The 13,608-nt window shown below is 41.1% G+C and overlaps 1 protein-coding gene across 3 annotated transcripts; it reads right to left on the reverse strand.

Moving 5' to 3' along the window:
• Nucleotides 1-1,966: 1,966 nt before the first annotated feature.
• On the reverse strand, nt 1,967-11,578 carry Psmd6 (proteasome 26S subunit, non-ATPase 6). 3 transcript variants are annotated; one of them, XM_031361538.1, is made up of 8 exons: nt 11,347-11,578; nt 10,596-10,801; nt 6,966-7,111; nt 6,538-6,757; nt 6,335-6,443; nt 3,939-4,107; nt 2,309-2,386; nt 1,967-2,169 (listed from the first exon to the last, which is right to left on the reverse strand). In XM_031361538.1, the coding sequence occupies exons 1-8, from the start codon at nt 11,489-11,491 to the stop codon at nt 2,073-2,075; spliced, it is 1,170 nt and encodes a 389-aa protein (XP_031217398.1). In that variant the 5' UTR covers nt 11,492-11,578; the 3' UTR covers nt 1,967-2,072. The 3 variants fall into 3 exon arrangements, with proteins under 3 accessions (XP_031217398.1, XP_031217399.1, XP_031217401.1); XM_031361539.1 differs by lacking the exon at nt 11,347-11,578 and adding an exon at nt 11,057-11,310; XM_031361541.1 differs by lacking the exon at nt 11,347-11,578 and adding an exon at nt 10,888-10,990.
• Between the last annotated feature and the right edge of the window lie 2,030 nt (nt 11,579-13,608).

Here is a 13,608-nt window from a genome sequence, read left to right on the forward strand (position 1 = left end):
ACAGACAGGTGTGAGCTGCCATAAGAGTGCTGGGAATTGAACTCTGGTCCTTGCCCCCACTTAGTATGTATCTTGATTAGGGTTCCCCTCCCTCAGCTATTCACACAGTTCCTCCTTACTGTCCCCTAGCCACTCAGTGTGTCTCATTAGAAGACAAACAGGTTTCTAAGGAATAAAAATAAAACATAGGACAGAACAAAACTAACACATGAGAATTGGACAAAACAGCACACGGGAACTGGCTCAAGAGAAGGCACAAGAATTGGACCTCCTCATCTGCACTCAGGAAGCCCATCAAAGCAGTAAACTGGAAACCATCATACACACATGCAGGCCTTGGGCCTGTTCCCAGTCTGACTTCATGAGCTGTGTTTATGTTGATAGAAAAGCTTGCTCTCCTCATGTCCCCCATCCCATCTGGCTTATAGAAACTTGCTCTTCCAAGGAGATCCCTAAGCCTTGAGTGGGGAGGGACTTGATTTAGCTGAGGAACATAGTTCTTACAGAGACTTCACTCAGTGACTCATAGTTCTTTCATTTCTAAATATATTTTATACTTACTCTTGGCCAAAAGGCCAAGCAGCAATTAATGAGGTAATCAAGAGATGCATTTTTTTTTTAAATCCCTAACTTGTTATTTTTAAATACTTTAGGAATATCCAACAGGCTGCCTACTTCCTACCCACCATCTTGGAGCTGCGAGAAACTCCTTTCAAATACAAGTCTGGCCATACATAATATTACCCATACTGCATACCAGGGATCACTCTTTCTGAGGACATGGTCTTGACTTTGAAGATAATGTAATATTTTGGTATCCTATTGTGGTGATCACTGCAGAGTTTTTCATGGAGAACTGCTGAGTTATTACCAATTTTCAGTCAGGTGAGATGTGTTTTCATTCCTATAAATAAATGTGTTCTTAAAACACTGGAAACTTTTCTCCATCCTCCCTTGCCTTTTATGGTAAACTCTTTATTTGCCCCCATCAATATTCTTTAGGATAACAGTCATCTTTAACTTTATTTGCCCCCATCAATACTCTTTAGGATAACAGTCATCTTTAACTTAGGGCTTACGAGATCTTCACCTCATTTTCTCATAGCCGCTCCTGTCTCACTAATCTTTTAGCAGATCTTGTTGCCTCTACTTCCTGAGCACTCAATACACAATGACATAACGGAACACTTAGTCCAACCTGGTCATCCTTTAGCTCAACATGTCCCCAGTGTCCCCCATGTCCCACTTCTGTAACTCAGAGTAGAGTTCCCTTTACAACCTGTACCCCTTTATATGCTTATATATATATATATATATATATTTAAAGATTTATTTATTATTATATCTAAGTAGCTGTCTTTAGACGAACCAGAAGAGGGTGTCATATCTCATTATGGATGGTTGTGAGCCACCATGTGGATGCTGGGATTTGAACTCACGATTTTTGGAAGAACAGTCAGTGCTCTTAACCACTGAGCCATCTCTCCAGCCCCATGCTTTTATATTTTTATAGCACTGACCTCCCCTCCCTGCCTCCTTGGCTTAGAAGGTTCAATTCCAAAATAAACATTTCTACAGGATTTTGAGAATCTGTCTTTAGTTAAGTCATATTCTCGAATCTAGTTCAGGCAAGCTTCTGAGAGGGGGAATGTATTTAGTTTTGTAAGACTGCAAGACAACTTCCTACTTTATCTTCTGCTCATATTAAACAGCAATACTGCTGCACTGTGGTGTAGAGTACCTGTAACCTACCTGTACTTTAAACCCAGACAGAACAGCTACATCAGCTCCCTCACTTGCTAATAAGGCAGAATCCTGGTGACTAAGTCTGACTATAACCTTCAGAATGTGGACTACACAGATAGATAGGTAAAAGACAAAGAACATTTTTCATTAATAACTGAAGTGGCATCAGTGGACCAAGTACTTAAAGACATGTATGTTTAAAAAAAAAATTAAACAGAAAGAAACAAATGACATATTTATTTGATGCCGTTGAAGTGGGCACACAGTGAAGAAAGTTAGAAAAGCTTTCAAGTAACATATGTAAAGGAATACATTTTAAAATGGTTTTACATGTTAATTACTCTGGACAATTTCTGAACCCTGTTTAGCAGTAAGTCTCCTTTCTTGATGGTTTCTTGATACTGCCAGTTCTTGCTATCAGGTCTATAAATAAAGTAAAGGGAAAAAATGAATTATTTAGCAGCCACGTGACTCCTTGACAAGAGGTAACCTACTTGTCCAAATAGGCACTTAAAACCACCCCATTCTCAGCAATAGCAAACAATTAAGATTATAAGGATACCTGTTGGTTTCTACTATTTCATTTACTTTATCAATTTTGCAGTGTAGTCTTCCAGCAGCAATAAACCTGGACAGTTCCCTGATTGAGAAAAAGAAAATCCACCATTAGTTTTAGAAAAATAGAACTCGGTGTTGCAGGCTTGAGCCATCTACTAGAATAAACCTGGCCCTAGAAATTATAAAACAATATCATGAGTATAGTAAGAAAATTGCTCAGCGGAAAACTTGAGACTGAGGAATAAACTGCTAGAGTCAACAAATCCTTAACTGGAAAAGCACCGGCTGCCAGTACTGGAAAAGCAGCCCATTTCCTTTCCAACACTGTCTTTATCTAGTTTCTTCCCCCTACTTCCTTATGCCATCCCAGAACACAAACACAAGACCTGCTCTGAATCCACTGCAGTTTGATGTAAGGACTACAGCAGCTCTTAAAGCATTGCTTACTTCAGTGCACCATCTGCAAGTATCTGGGTTGAGACTTGCCATCCCTTTTACTCCTAGTGAAAGCTTTAAGAAACCAAAGGGAAGAACAGCTGCAACCTCAGATTTAGGACGCTACAGCAGGATGACTGCTTTCAGGAGTCCCTGTCAGCCAGGGCTACAAACAATTGATACTGATTCACGCACACAAAGTGTACAAAACAAAATTCATTATACAAATTAAAATTTCTTTGACTTTTTTATAATAAAATATAATGAAAAACTATATGCCACATGAGAGAATGATCAGATTTAAATGAAAACAACTTAATTTTAACTGTCACTTTTCTATTCTGGATTATCACACAGACATCTTCAACCACACTAAAATTGCCTGTGCTACTGAACAGCCCAGTTGTTACCTAAGTCCCCTTACTATGTAAGACACAGGATGTAACTGTGTTGCTCTCACGGTGAAAACCCTTCAATGACATTACATAGTACATAGACTTAAAATCCAAGCTCTACACGATGGACAATAAGGCCCCAAGTCAACTGCTAGTCTTCCGCTATGGCACAGCCATGCTAGAATTTTGCTCCTGCTAGTATCTAAGTTTTCTCCCATCTTTTTTGCTGTTTTTCCTTTTTTGCATAAGGGGATGTTCACATGGCTGACAATTCTCAAGAGGGCAAGCTTCCCCTCCTCAGGCATGCTGTATCTAGGCAGACAGATCCACTGTCTACACTCCTACTCCTCTCTACACTCATGTAGAGTTAGTGCAGAGACATCTACAAGAACAACAAACATGAACAGCTCAGTATTTGTTGAATCAATGATTGCAGTGTTCAAGTCCCATATTTTGTCACCAACTTGATGAAACCTGTATCTTGGACATTACCAGAAGAAATCCCATAAATATGGTAATTATAACTCCAACATTATCAGAGGAAATACCACTACATATAAGCTTTAAAACCTGCAGCCCATATAAACTGGTGCAATTACTCAAGCAAAGAAAGCACTTGCTATGCCATGCTTTGCTCATCTCACTGGAAACTATCCTAAGGAAGGCAGACATGGACAGATGCTACTTTTAAAATAATAGTTCAGAAATTTTCTTCCTTGAAACTGAGGGAAGCAGTGTAAACTCAGAAAATGTAGAAAACACACATTAAAAGGCAGTTTAGATACATAAATTTGTTAAACTTACTGGTCAATGAATTCCACACCCACACCAAATGCTTCTGCCATATAGCCAAGGGTTAATGACCTATATGATTCCAGCAGCTGGCTGTATGCATGAATTCTCATTTCTCTTACATAGTATCGGTAATGAGGCGCAAAAAGCCAATCCTTTTTCATTTCCTGTTCCACGATTGCTACAATAAATAAGATGACATCAAACACAGAAGCTTTGATCTCTACATACTGCTGTCCTCTCATACATTCAAAAAAGACAGGTTGACAATGTAACTGTCACCAGATCACGGCATAACTAGGAGCATTTTATATAATGAAGCAAAATCCTATAACTTTCATTTACAATTTTAACGAACAGTAGGGACAGTGATAAATGAAAGACAAAAGCAAAAAAGAGACATTTTTACTAAGTCACAAAATAAGCAATAAAGAAGGATGAAACTTATAAAAATGTGAAGTTTAAGGATAAGTTGTTAACAAGGCTGATACAGCAACAAGAGTAAACTGATAACAAAATTGAAGAGTAAAGTGTATATAGGGTATTAATGAGCAATCTACAGGAATACAAATTATCTTACTAAATACTATATGCTTCTGCTCTGGTTATGAAACCATGATGCAAGATTATTACGTTCTATGAAGAAAACGGCAGAGGCAGCATGTTTGGGAAGCCCTTCCTGGCAGTGGACAGGAAAGAATTCTGAGAAACTAGATAAGCAGAGAGCATTATTAGACAGTAATGTTAGTAAGCACAGTCCCAAGTCACAATAACTATAACTAAGTTCAGAAATAGAAAGACTGCAAACTAATGGGGTACAGACAAGCTGAACAAGAAGAATAGAATCCTCTGCCAGATTGTTTTTAGAAATTGAGTATTATCACAAGTGAAAAGCATCGTCTCCCTCTCCCAAACCACACACCTTTATTTACATAATCCTTCCTGGTACTTAATACTTTAACAACTAAAAAAAGTTAGGTACACACTAGACAACTTTCTTTCTTTTTTTTGGTTTTTCGAGACAGGGTTTCTCTGTGTAACTGTGCCTGTCCTGGAACTCACTCCGTAGACCAGGCTGGCCTCGAACTCAGAAATCCGCCTGCCTCTGCCTCCCAAGTGCTGGGATTAAAGGCGTGCGCCACTACCGCCCGGCCACTAGACAACTTTCTAACAGGATCCTATAAGCCATTAAACAGTTTTCACTAACGTAGTGTTGCAAGTGCTTCTCTTCAGATAGCAGTTACCAAGTTTCTGGACATATTGTAGTTATATTTCATATTCTGCTCTCCAACTGGCTTTTTCTTGGCACACTGTAGTATGGAGAAGCTTTTCATGTCACTATACCAATAGTGGGCTGTCAAGGACTAAGTACATAGGTCTCAATCAAGTGAAGTTCCTTAGAGCTTCCAGTTGTTGAAGGGATGCTGAGTGTACTGTGTCCCTGAATTATTATTATCTACTGACAGAAAGTTTCTAAGATTTCAGCTCAACCTTGTAAAAGTCATCCGGTTTTGAACATGTAGGTAGTCTAAGACATTGAACTTTGCAAAAATATCAATATACCTAGACCATGCTGCCCCTAGGAACATTGTACCAGTTTATGGTATTAGAAAGAACCCATCTCTACTTTTTTTTAAAAAAAGATTTATTTATTTACTATATGTAAGTATACTGTAGCTCTCTTCAGACATCCCAGAAGAGGGCATCAGATCTCATTACAGGTGGTTGTGAGCCACCATGTGGTTCCTGGGATTTGAACTCAGGAACTTTGGAAGAGCAATCAGTGCTCTTAACCACTGAGCCATCTCTCCAGCCCCCATCTCCACATTTTTATAAAACTTGGTAGTTTAAGAAGAAAAAGGGAATCTTCTTGGTCATGTGTACTTTACTGTTGGTGAGAGTGTAGCCATCAGCTTAGTGGTGGCCTGCTTCCTTTCATCTTGTCTCAGGGGCACTGGACATCCCTCTTTTTTCTGTTTTGTTTGCTTTGCTCCACTGCAACATACTTATGTTCTGTGAGACCTCTCAGTGACTGAGTGCTTTTGGTTGCCTGTGCCTTATCTCTGTTGTCTTTTGGGTTATATATCTGAATGGCTGTGCATCCAAGATTCATCAGATGCTAGAGCCATGCCTGATGCTTCCTTGGTATAGCTCAACAGCCTGATGACCTGAGTTCAACCCCTAGGACTCACATGATGGAAGAGAAGCAACCTGAAAGGCATCAAACACACACAAATCATTCTCACATTTGGAGATTTATAAAATACACCAAGTTACTGACCTTAACTAAGCACAATAGGCAGAACCTAAGTAAAGACCTGTAGCTCTCAAGCCACCGCATCTCTTGCACGTGAGAGCCCTGCTGTGCTATGTACCCACAGGACCAGAGGATAAAGTCAGATCCTTACCTAACGACTGGAAGAAAACTGAATAACGGCATTCATAGAGAGAAAACAGATACTGCCGTACTGCTGGAAGACTGTGCAACACTTCAAGAATCTCTGCCCCTTTAATGACCTGGGTATTAAAATGAACATTTTAATGATTTTTGTGTATTTAAGTTAGGAACGCATGAAACAAGTCTTTAAAAGGATATTAAGGGCTTCTTTACCTTTTCCCTGAGATCTGGTCTTTCTAAGGCAATCATACTGACGTAAACAGTGTAAGTCACAAATGTCTTGTAATCCATGAGCTCATAGGATGTAAATGTAGAAACAGTGTCGAGAAAGAGCTCTGCTGCCTGTTTGAAGTCACGGATAGCCACACAATACAAACCTTGGTACACTTTCAGCCTGTTTCGCCTGTCCCAGTCTCCACCTTCCTCTATTAGGCTAGCAAATGACACAAAAGAAACAATGCTAATTCTTAAAGTTTTTTTAAAGAAAAAAATTTTAAGTATTTCATTCAGTAAGCATGTCATCTCTTTGACCAAATTCCAATTGTAAGCAAAACAAAATGGGGAAATGTGGGCCTACCAACTTATTAATAACATTATTAACAGCCCATTACCTCCAGGGTCATATCCACTGCTAACTGTACCTTTTGGCCTTTTCTGTGTTTCGAGTGATGAGGTCATTATCCATATAAAAGAGTCCAATCCTTAGGAGATAGAATACAATATCCAGTCGGTGACCCAGGGCCACAGTCTTATCATATGTCTTGCGAAAGGCTGTCAAAGCTCCCTCCTGTCAAATTCAAGACCAAAGGGTGAAAAGTACACAATTTAGCAAAGTCATCAGCTCCCTGGAGTTTCCCGAGAGTGCTTGGCAACACAGAAGTAGAGATGAAGATGCCAGTGAAAGGGTCACTGGGATAAAGACTAAGGTTTTCTTTAGCTGAGGAAAGTGTAGACAATGCCTGGGGGAACACTTCATTCTGAGAAAAATATATGAAAACCAAATAATAGACAATGTGTTTCTGCCTGTAACAATTAGCACTACTTCCAAATAAGTTCACTATAAATTCATTCTCTCTCTCTCTCTCTCTCTCTGTCTCCCTCCCTCCCTCCCTCCCTCCTTCCCTCTCTCTGTCTCTTTTTGGTTTTTCAAGACAGGGTTTCTCTGTATAGCCCTGGCTGTCCTGGAACTCACTCTGTAGACCCAGCTGGCCTCGAACTCAGAAATCCACCTGCCTCTGCCTCCCAAGTGCTGGGATTAAAGGCGTGTGCCACCACCGCCTGGCAAATTCTTAATCATTTTAGGAGGCTCGTGTCACTGGTTAGACCACTCAATAGATGCATATGCAATCTCATCTCAACTGAGAGTGATTCCACTGCTTTGCAACAACAGTGGTAAAAAATCACTTTTATTCTTGTTGCTGCTTCTGACAGTGACTGCACAGCATGTTTCACAATTACTAGTCACACTTCATGAATGTATAAATGGAATTGTCAGGATAGCAGTAGGCATGTCTAGTCCCAGACCTGGAAACACAATACTGTTCCTCACCAGGGAACCAGGGCTTTGTGGAGATGTGGATGATTGCATTTTGCAGAGGGAAGTTAAACAGTAGGTGAGTTTATGCCATTTTGTATCAAAAATAAAGGTAATCATGAGATCGAGTTAAAAGATAACAAGACTATCTTAAAGGGACCTTCATTAACATCTGCAACAATGCATTGATGATAAATACAAGTAATAATAAAACCACTGCAACCATTAAACATTTAGAAACAGTCAATAAAAGAAAAAAACTGACCTTTCTTTGGGGGAGAATGTTTTGAAACAACATAGAAGGAATATAGCATTAACACATAACAGCAATCACCCAATGCTGACTAAGCCACATTGATAAAATTCAAGACCTGAGACAAAACCTTCAAATCACTCAGTCATATATATATACTAACTATTCTTTCAAACTAAACCATACCCATACTACTTTTCAAGGTTTTTTTTTCCCCCTATATTTCTAAGTTTTAAAAATGACCACTACTAAATTTAAAATTTAAAAAAATGTTTTAAATTAAAGTTCAACAGTTTATAATTTAAGCCCTTTCTTCGGGCTAGTGCAGTTCTAAACTCTTTCCCTGTATCTTTAAACAGCATTAGGTTAGAAAGGCATCATCCTATTTTACATGAGAAAACTGAAGCTGCAATAAATAATGACTATTCAGGCTGGAATACAGCCCAGGCCTTCTGATCCAAAAGCTCACACTATTTTTAAATACTGGAACCATGTCATCCTACTTCCAAATGCTAAAGAGTAGATTCAGCACTAGGATTATGTAGCACAAATGGTCACACACAGGAAAATGTTCACTCTCCCAGCAATTTCACCTCACAGACTAAACAGTATCCTAAAGAAACACTAGCATGTATGGGCAGTGGTGGCACCCCCACTTTAAGTTCCAGAGTTTGGGAGGCAGATGCAGGCAGATCTCTGTGTTCGAGGCCAGCCTGGTCTACAGAGCTAGTTCCAAGGCAACTAGGGCTACACAAAGAAATCCTGTCTCAAAACAGAAAAGAAGAAAAAAACCTAGCATATATATACTAGGAGACATATGAACATATTTTTCACCACAGCAATCTGCTTAAGAAAAATCAGGCTGGCGAGATGGCTCAGCGAGTAAGAGCACTGACTGCTCTTCCGAAGGTCCTGAGTTTGGATCCCTGCAACCACATGGTTGCTCGCAACCACCTGTAATGAGATCTGACGCCCTCTTCTGGTGTGTCTGAAGACAGTTACAGTATACTTATGTAAATAATAAATATTTACATATTTACATATTTATTATATATATCTGCTGGAGTGAGCAGAGGTCCTAAATTCAATTCCCAACAACCACATGAAAGTTCACAACCATCTGTACAGCTACAGTTAACTCATATACATAAAATAAAAATAAATAAATAAATAAAAACGAATCTTTGGGCCAGAGCAAGCAGGGACTGAGTGAGCGGGGTTAACCAGAGCAAGCTGAGGTCCTAAAAATTCAATTCCCAATCACCACATGAAGGCTCACAACCATCTGTACAGCTACAGTGTACTCTCATACACAAAATAAATAAATCTTAAAAAAAATAAAAGAATAAAAAAGAAAAAGAAAAATCAACTATTACTACTGGTTAAAGCAAAACCAGCTGAAACAATCAGTGCATCTCTACCAGCTGAACAGACAACCTACTCAAATAGTGGATGCGACTTCGGTGAAACAGATCGTTAACAAAGTTCTCTTAGATGCAGCGACAGATGCATGGAAGAGGGGGATTCGTGGAACATACAGTGATTTTATGCACACAAGTACATGTTCATTACTCATTTTCTACAAGACATACACAAGTGCATAACTGTACAATGAAAGAGCTATTGGAGTTGGTTATTTCTCAAGGTATAGAACAAAGGAAAGCCAAACAACTGCAATCCCTGAATGGTAAGTATTATAGTGTAAATTCTTTGAGATTTACTTTATGTCTGAGTATACTGCCTAAACGTATGTCTGCATGATGGGGTTTGCCTGGTAAGCACCAGTAGAGGTCAGAGGATGCTATTAGATCTCCCAGAACTGGAATTAAAGTAAGCTATGGACAACATTACGAATCAAACCTGGGTCCTCTTTGAGAGCAACCAACACTCTCAACCCCCAACCCATCACTCCAGCCTTCTACTGTAAACCTTTTAAAATGTACAATAAATGCTTCCTAACCACACAAGTTAACTACGGAGAATGACCCCAATGTTGTAAACAGGGGGCAAAAGCTCTGCACCCTTGTGTTTTTCTGGAGAAGTATTTTTTATTATTTTCAAGTATGTGTATGTGTGTATAGGGGCATGTGTACATGAGTGCAGATGTCTTTGGAGGCTAGAGGCAAAAGATATCTGGGAGTTGGTGTGGAGAACTGCACTCAGGTTCACTCCAAGATGATCTGCAGTAGGTACTCTTAAACCACAGAGCCTCCTCTCTCTAGCCTCATGAGTATTTGTTTTTAATGACACAGAAATGAAGGCTAACACACACCTTGCTCTGCTAAGAGCAGGGAATTAGGTGGGCAACATCACTTATCTACTGTCTTTGCACTGCCTCTTCAGTACAGGTAAATATGATTATCCTTCTACTTAAAAAAAAAATTCATTTATCCAGTGAGATATTACTCATTTGCAACATTGGTCTGTACCTCCAGAAAAAAGGGAGCATCTCATCTCCAGAGAGGGCAGAGCATCTCCACTGACCTTGTCACCTATTAGACAGAGGTACTCTGCTTTTGCCATCATTGCATCTCGAATTTCACTTTCTCCCAGATTCTTCTCTGCATCCTCCAACTCCTCATCCAAACGTTTCAACTCTTCTTCATTTGCTTTCTTCATTTTACTGAGGAGCTCCATGTCCATCTGCCAGTCGAGGGATTTACACAAGGCTTCATAATAAGGAGCCATATCTAAAAGCCAAAAATCATGCGTTATGAGGTAACTTGTGTCTGCTTGCTTTTCCCTCCCCACCAAAGGTCAGCTAGCAGACGCCTACCAACTGTGGGACTGGATAGCCCAGCTAAGGTTTTGAAGCTGGGAGGGCTGCTTGAGAGCCAACCTCACTCAGATCGCTACTAAACCAAAGGGAGGGGAATCGAATCCTCAGTTTGCTCTGGTCTGCTCCTCTTCCAAAGGAGTCCTCATGTCAGGGAGAAGACACTTACTCGACTCGACTGCTAGGGAAAGAACCCTAAGTGTCCCTTGGCAGGCAGCGAAACACTGACAGACATACTGTCAAGACTAATGCCGCGGAGCCTTTGCTGGGAGTCTAGCCGCGACAAGCACCCGAGGCTTCCCTGAACATCATGCGGCGGGAAAGAACCCACTAAGGCAAGCCCCTCTCCGCTCCAGGAGGTCTCCCTAGGTTTCTCCAAAAAGCCTCAACCGGAGACGCCCAGCCAGGCACCCAGACCGCCCCGGCCTAGGCCGCTGACTCGGCGCTCGCGGGCCTCACTGTTTTCCCGGACGGCCGCCATCAACTCCTCGCGCACCGCCGCATCCCCGCGATGCTCCGGCAGGCTAAGCAGAAACCGCAGCTGCGCGATGCGCAGGTCGGGGTTCTTGGGCAGACCCTCTTCTTCTAGGTTTTCTAGCGGCATAGCTACGGTACAGGAACAAGCTGAGAGAACTAAGCGCAGTCCTGGGCCACCAGCGGAAGCAGGAGCAGTCGTCGCAGGCGCCCAGAGCCGCCAGTCTGACTTCCGGTCGCGTCTCTGTCCGCCGCCTGCAGCGTCCCCTGCTGGACACTGGCGGGACCACCAGGCGCTTTCCCCTTCTTCATGTCTCTCTGAGGTTTTGCACAACTTTCATTTCTTGAGTATCTTTTTACTTTACTTCTGTTACATTTGGAACGGATAGGATCTGGAAATCCGCTAACAGTTTGAAAATATAATACAGATGAGAAAAAATACAATAAATTTTTTTCCAGAGCCATCTTTGTTTTAATACTCTGAACTAGGGTGGGATTCTTTTGGTACAGACAGTAGGCAAACAAACTGGGACATAAAGAGGCTTGAAAAGTGACCAGCTAAGGTTACATAACAGCTACATGACAAGGCCTGTGTGAAACCTATTTTCTTTACCTTTAAAATGCACATTTTTCCCTATTCTAAGAAAAGAGTACCACATGTTTCCTAGTTTTAATTCAATGATTTATATTATTTATTTTTGTTTGCACATGTTGGGAGGAGTCTTCAGAATGGGTAATGGTTATATAAACCCTACTGTGTTGTCACAGTGAGAAATGTCCTATTGAGTTTCAGCATTTGAACACATGGTCCCTGTTTGGACGCATTTGAGAAGGTATAAATGCTGCTATAGGGAGTAGCTCACTGGGGTAGGCTTTGAGAATTTCTGACGACCTCACCCCATTTGCAAGTCTTTCTCTGTTCTTTCTGTGTGGTTGAAGATGTGATCTCCCAGGTTCTTGTTCCAGACTGTTTCCATGTCCCCACCACTATTAAGGACTCTCAGAAAGTGCAAGCCAGATTAAACTCATGAGCAGCTTTTGGTCATGGCATTTTAACACAGCAAGAAAAAGTAACTAATACAACTGCTGCATCGACTTGCTCTCCTCTGCTTTTGTTAAGCCCTGCCATTGTGATGACTGTAAATGCGCTACTCAAGACAATCTTACCCACAGAGACTTAAAGCCAGGACTTTCATCTCAGTTGTTGAATTCCACATCAAAGCAGAGACTTCTCTTAGAAGTTTACCTTTGAACACAAGCTGAACTTTTTCTGGAGTAGATCTTTTATACTGGCCTAAAATTCTTCTGGGTCCTGAAATATGATGTCCCATGAAGGATGTGTGGATCCAGGAGTCACACTCTATGTGATAGTTACCATATGTCTGGCTTTTGGGACAGCACAACACAAAGATGTGCTAGAATTGGTGCTATTTTATGTTATCAGAATTATAACTTTGTAATGGAAACTGATCATCAACTCTCACAAGAAAGATTCTATAGAGAGAATCCTAAGACATTCACAAATGGGTTTAGGTCATGAAGAACTAGAGCTTTAAATCAAGCTCAGCATAGAGATATTTCAAAACTGAGTTCATACTATGCATGAAATATGAATAAAATAGCGCCCAGAATTCACTTGTAATCCAAAAATGGGTTTGTTTATTTATTTATTAATCATCCCATTCATTTACATCTCAAATGATATCCTACTTCCGGGTTACCCCTCCACAAGCCCCCCTATCCCATATCTGCCCTCTTCTCCTTCCCCTTTGCCTCTATGAGGGTGCTCCCCCACCCCACCCACGCTCTCCCCCACAGCTCCAGTGTACAGCCCCCTGTACACTCCTTGGTTGGTAGTCTAATCCCTGGCAGCACTGGGTGATCCAGCCAGCCAATGTTGTTCTTTCTGTGGGGTTGCAAACCCCCTCTGCTCCTCCAGCACTTCTGTTAGCTCCCCCACCAAAGTCCCTGAGCTCAGTCTGATGATTGGCTCCAAGCAACCACATCTGCATTGATCGATTGCTGGCCTAACCTCCCGAGGAACAGCCACACCAGGTTCCTATCAGCAAGCACCTCTTAACTATGGCAACAGTGTTTGGTGTCTGCACACCAGGTTCCTATCAGCAAGCACCTCTTAACCATGGCAACAGTGTTTGGTGTCTGCAGACAGGATGGATCCCCAGGTGAGGCAGTCTCCAGATGCCCCTTCCTTCAGTCTCTGCTCCATTTTTTTTTTTTTTTTTTTTT

This window comes from Mastomys coucha, unplaced genomic scaffold (assembly GCF_008632895.1).
Source record: "Mastomys coucha isolate ucsf_1 unplaced genomic scaffold, UCSF_Mcou_1 pScaffold9, whole genome shotgun sequence".
NCBI classification, from domain to species: Eukaryota; Metazoa; Chordata; class Mammalia; order Rodentia; family Muridae; genus Mastomys; species Mastomys coucha.

What these genes read in the sequence shown, in the direction of transcription:
- Psmd6 (XM_031361538.1), bottom strand. Translation starts at nt 11,491, where the DNA reads ATGCCGCTAGAAAACCTAGAAGAAGAGGGTCTGCCCAAGAACCCCGAC. An exon ending in AACACAGAAAAGGCCAAAAG is followed by an intron (nt 6,758 to 6,965) that starts GTACAGTTAGCA and finishes GTCATTTGCTAG; the next exon opens with CCTAATAGAGGAAGGTGGAG. An exon ending in GGTGTGGAATTCATTGACCA is followed by an intron (nt 2,387 to 3,938) that starts GTAAGTTTAACA and finishes TTTCTCAATCAG; the next exon opens with GGAACTGTCCAGGTTTATTG.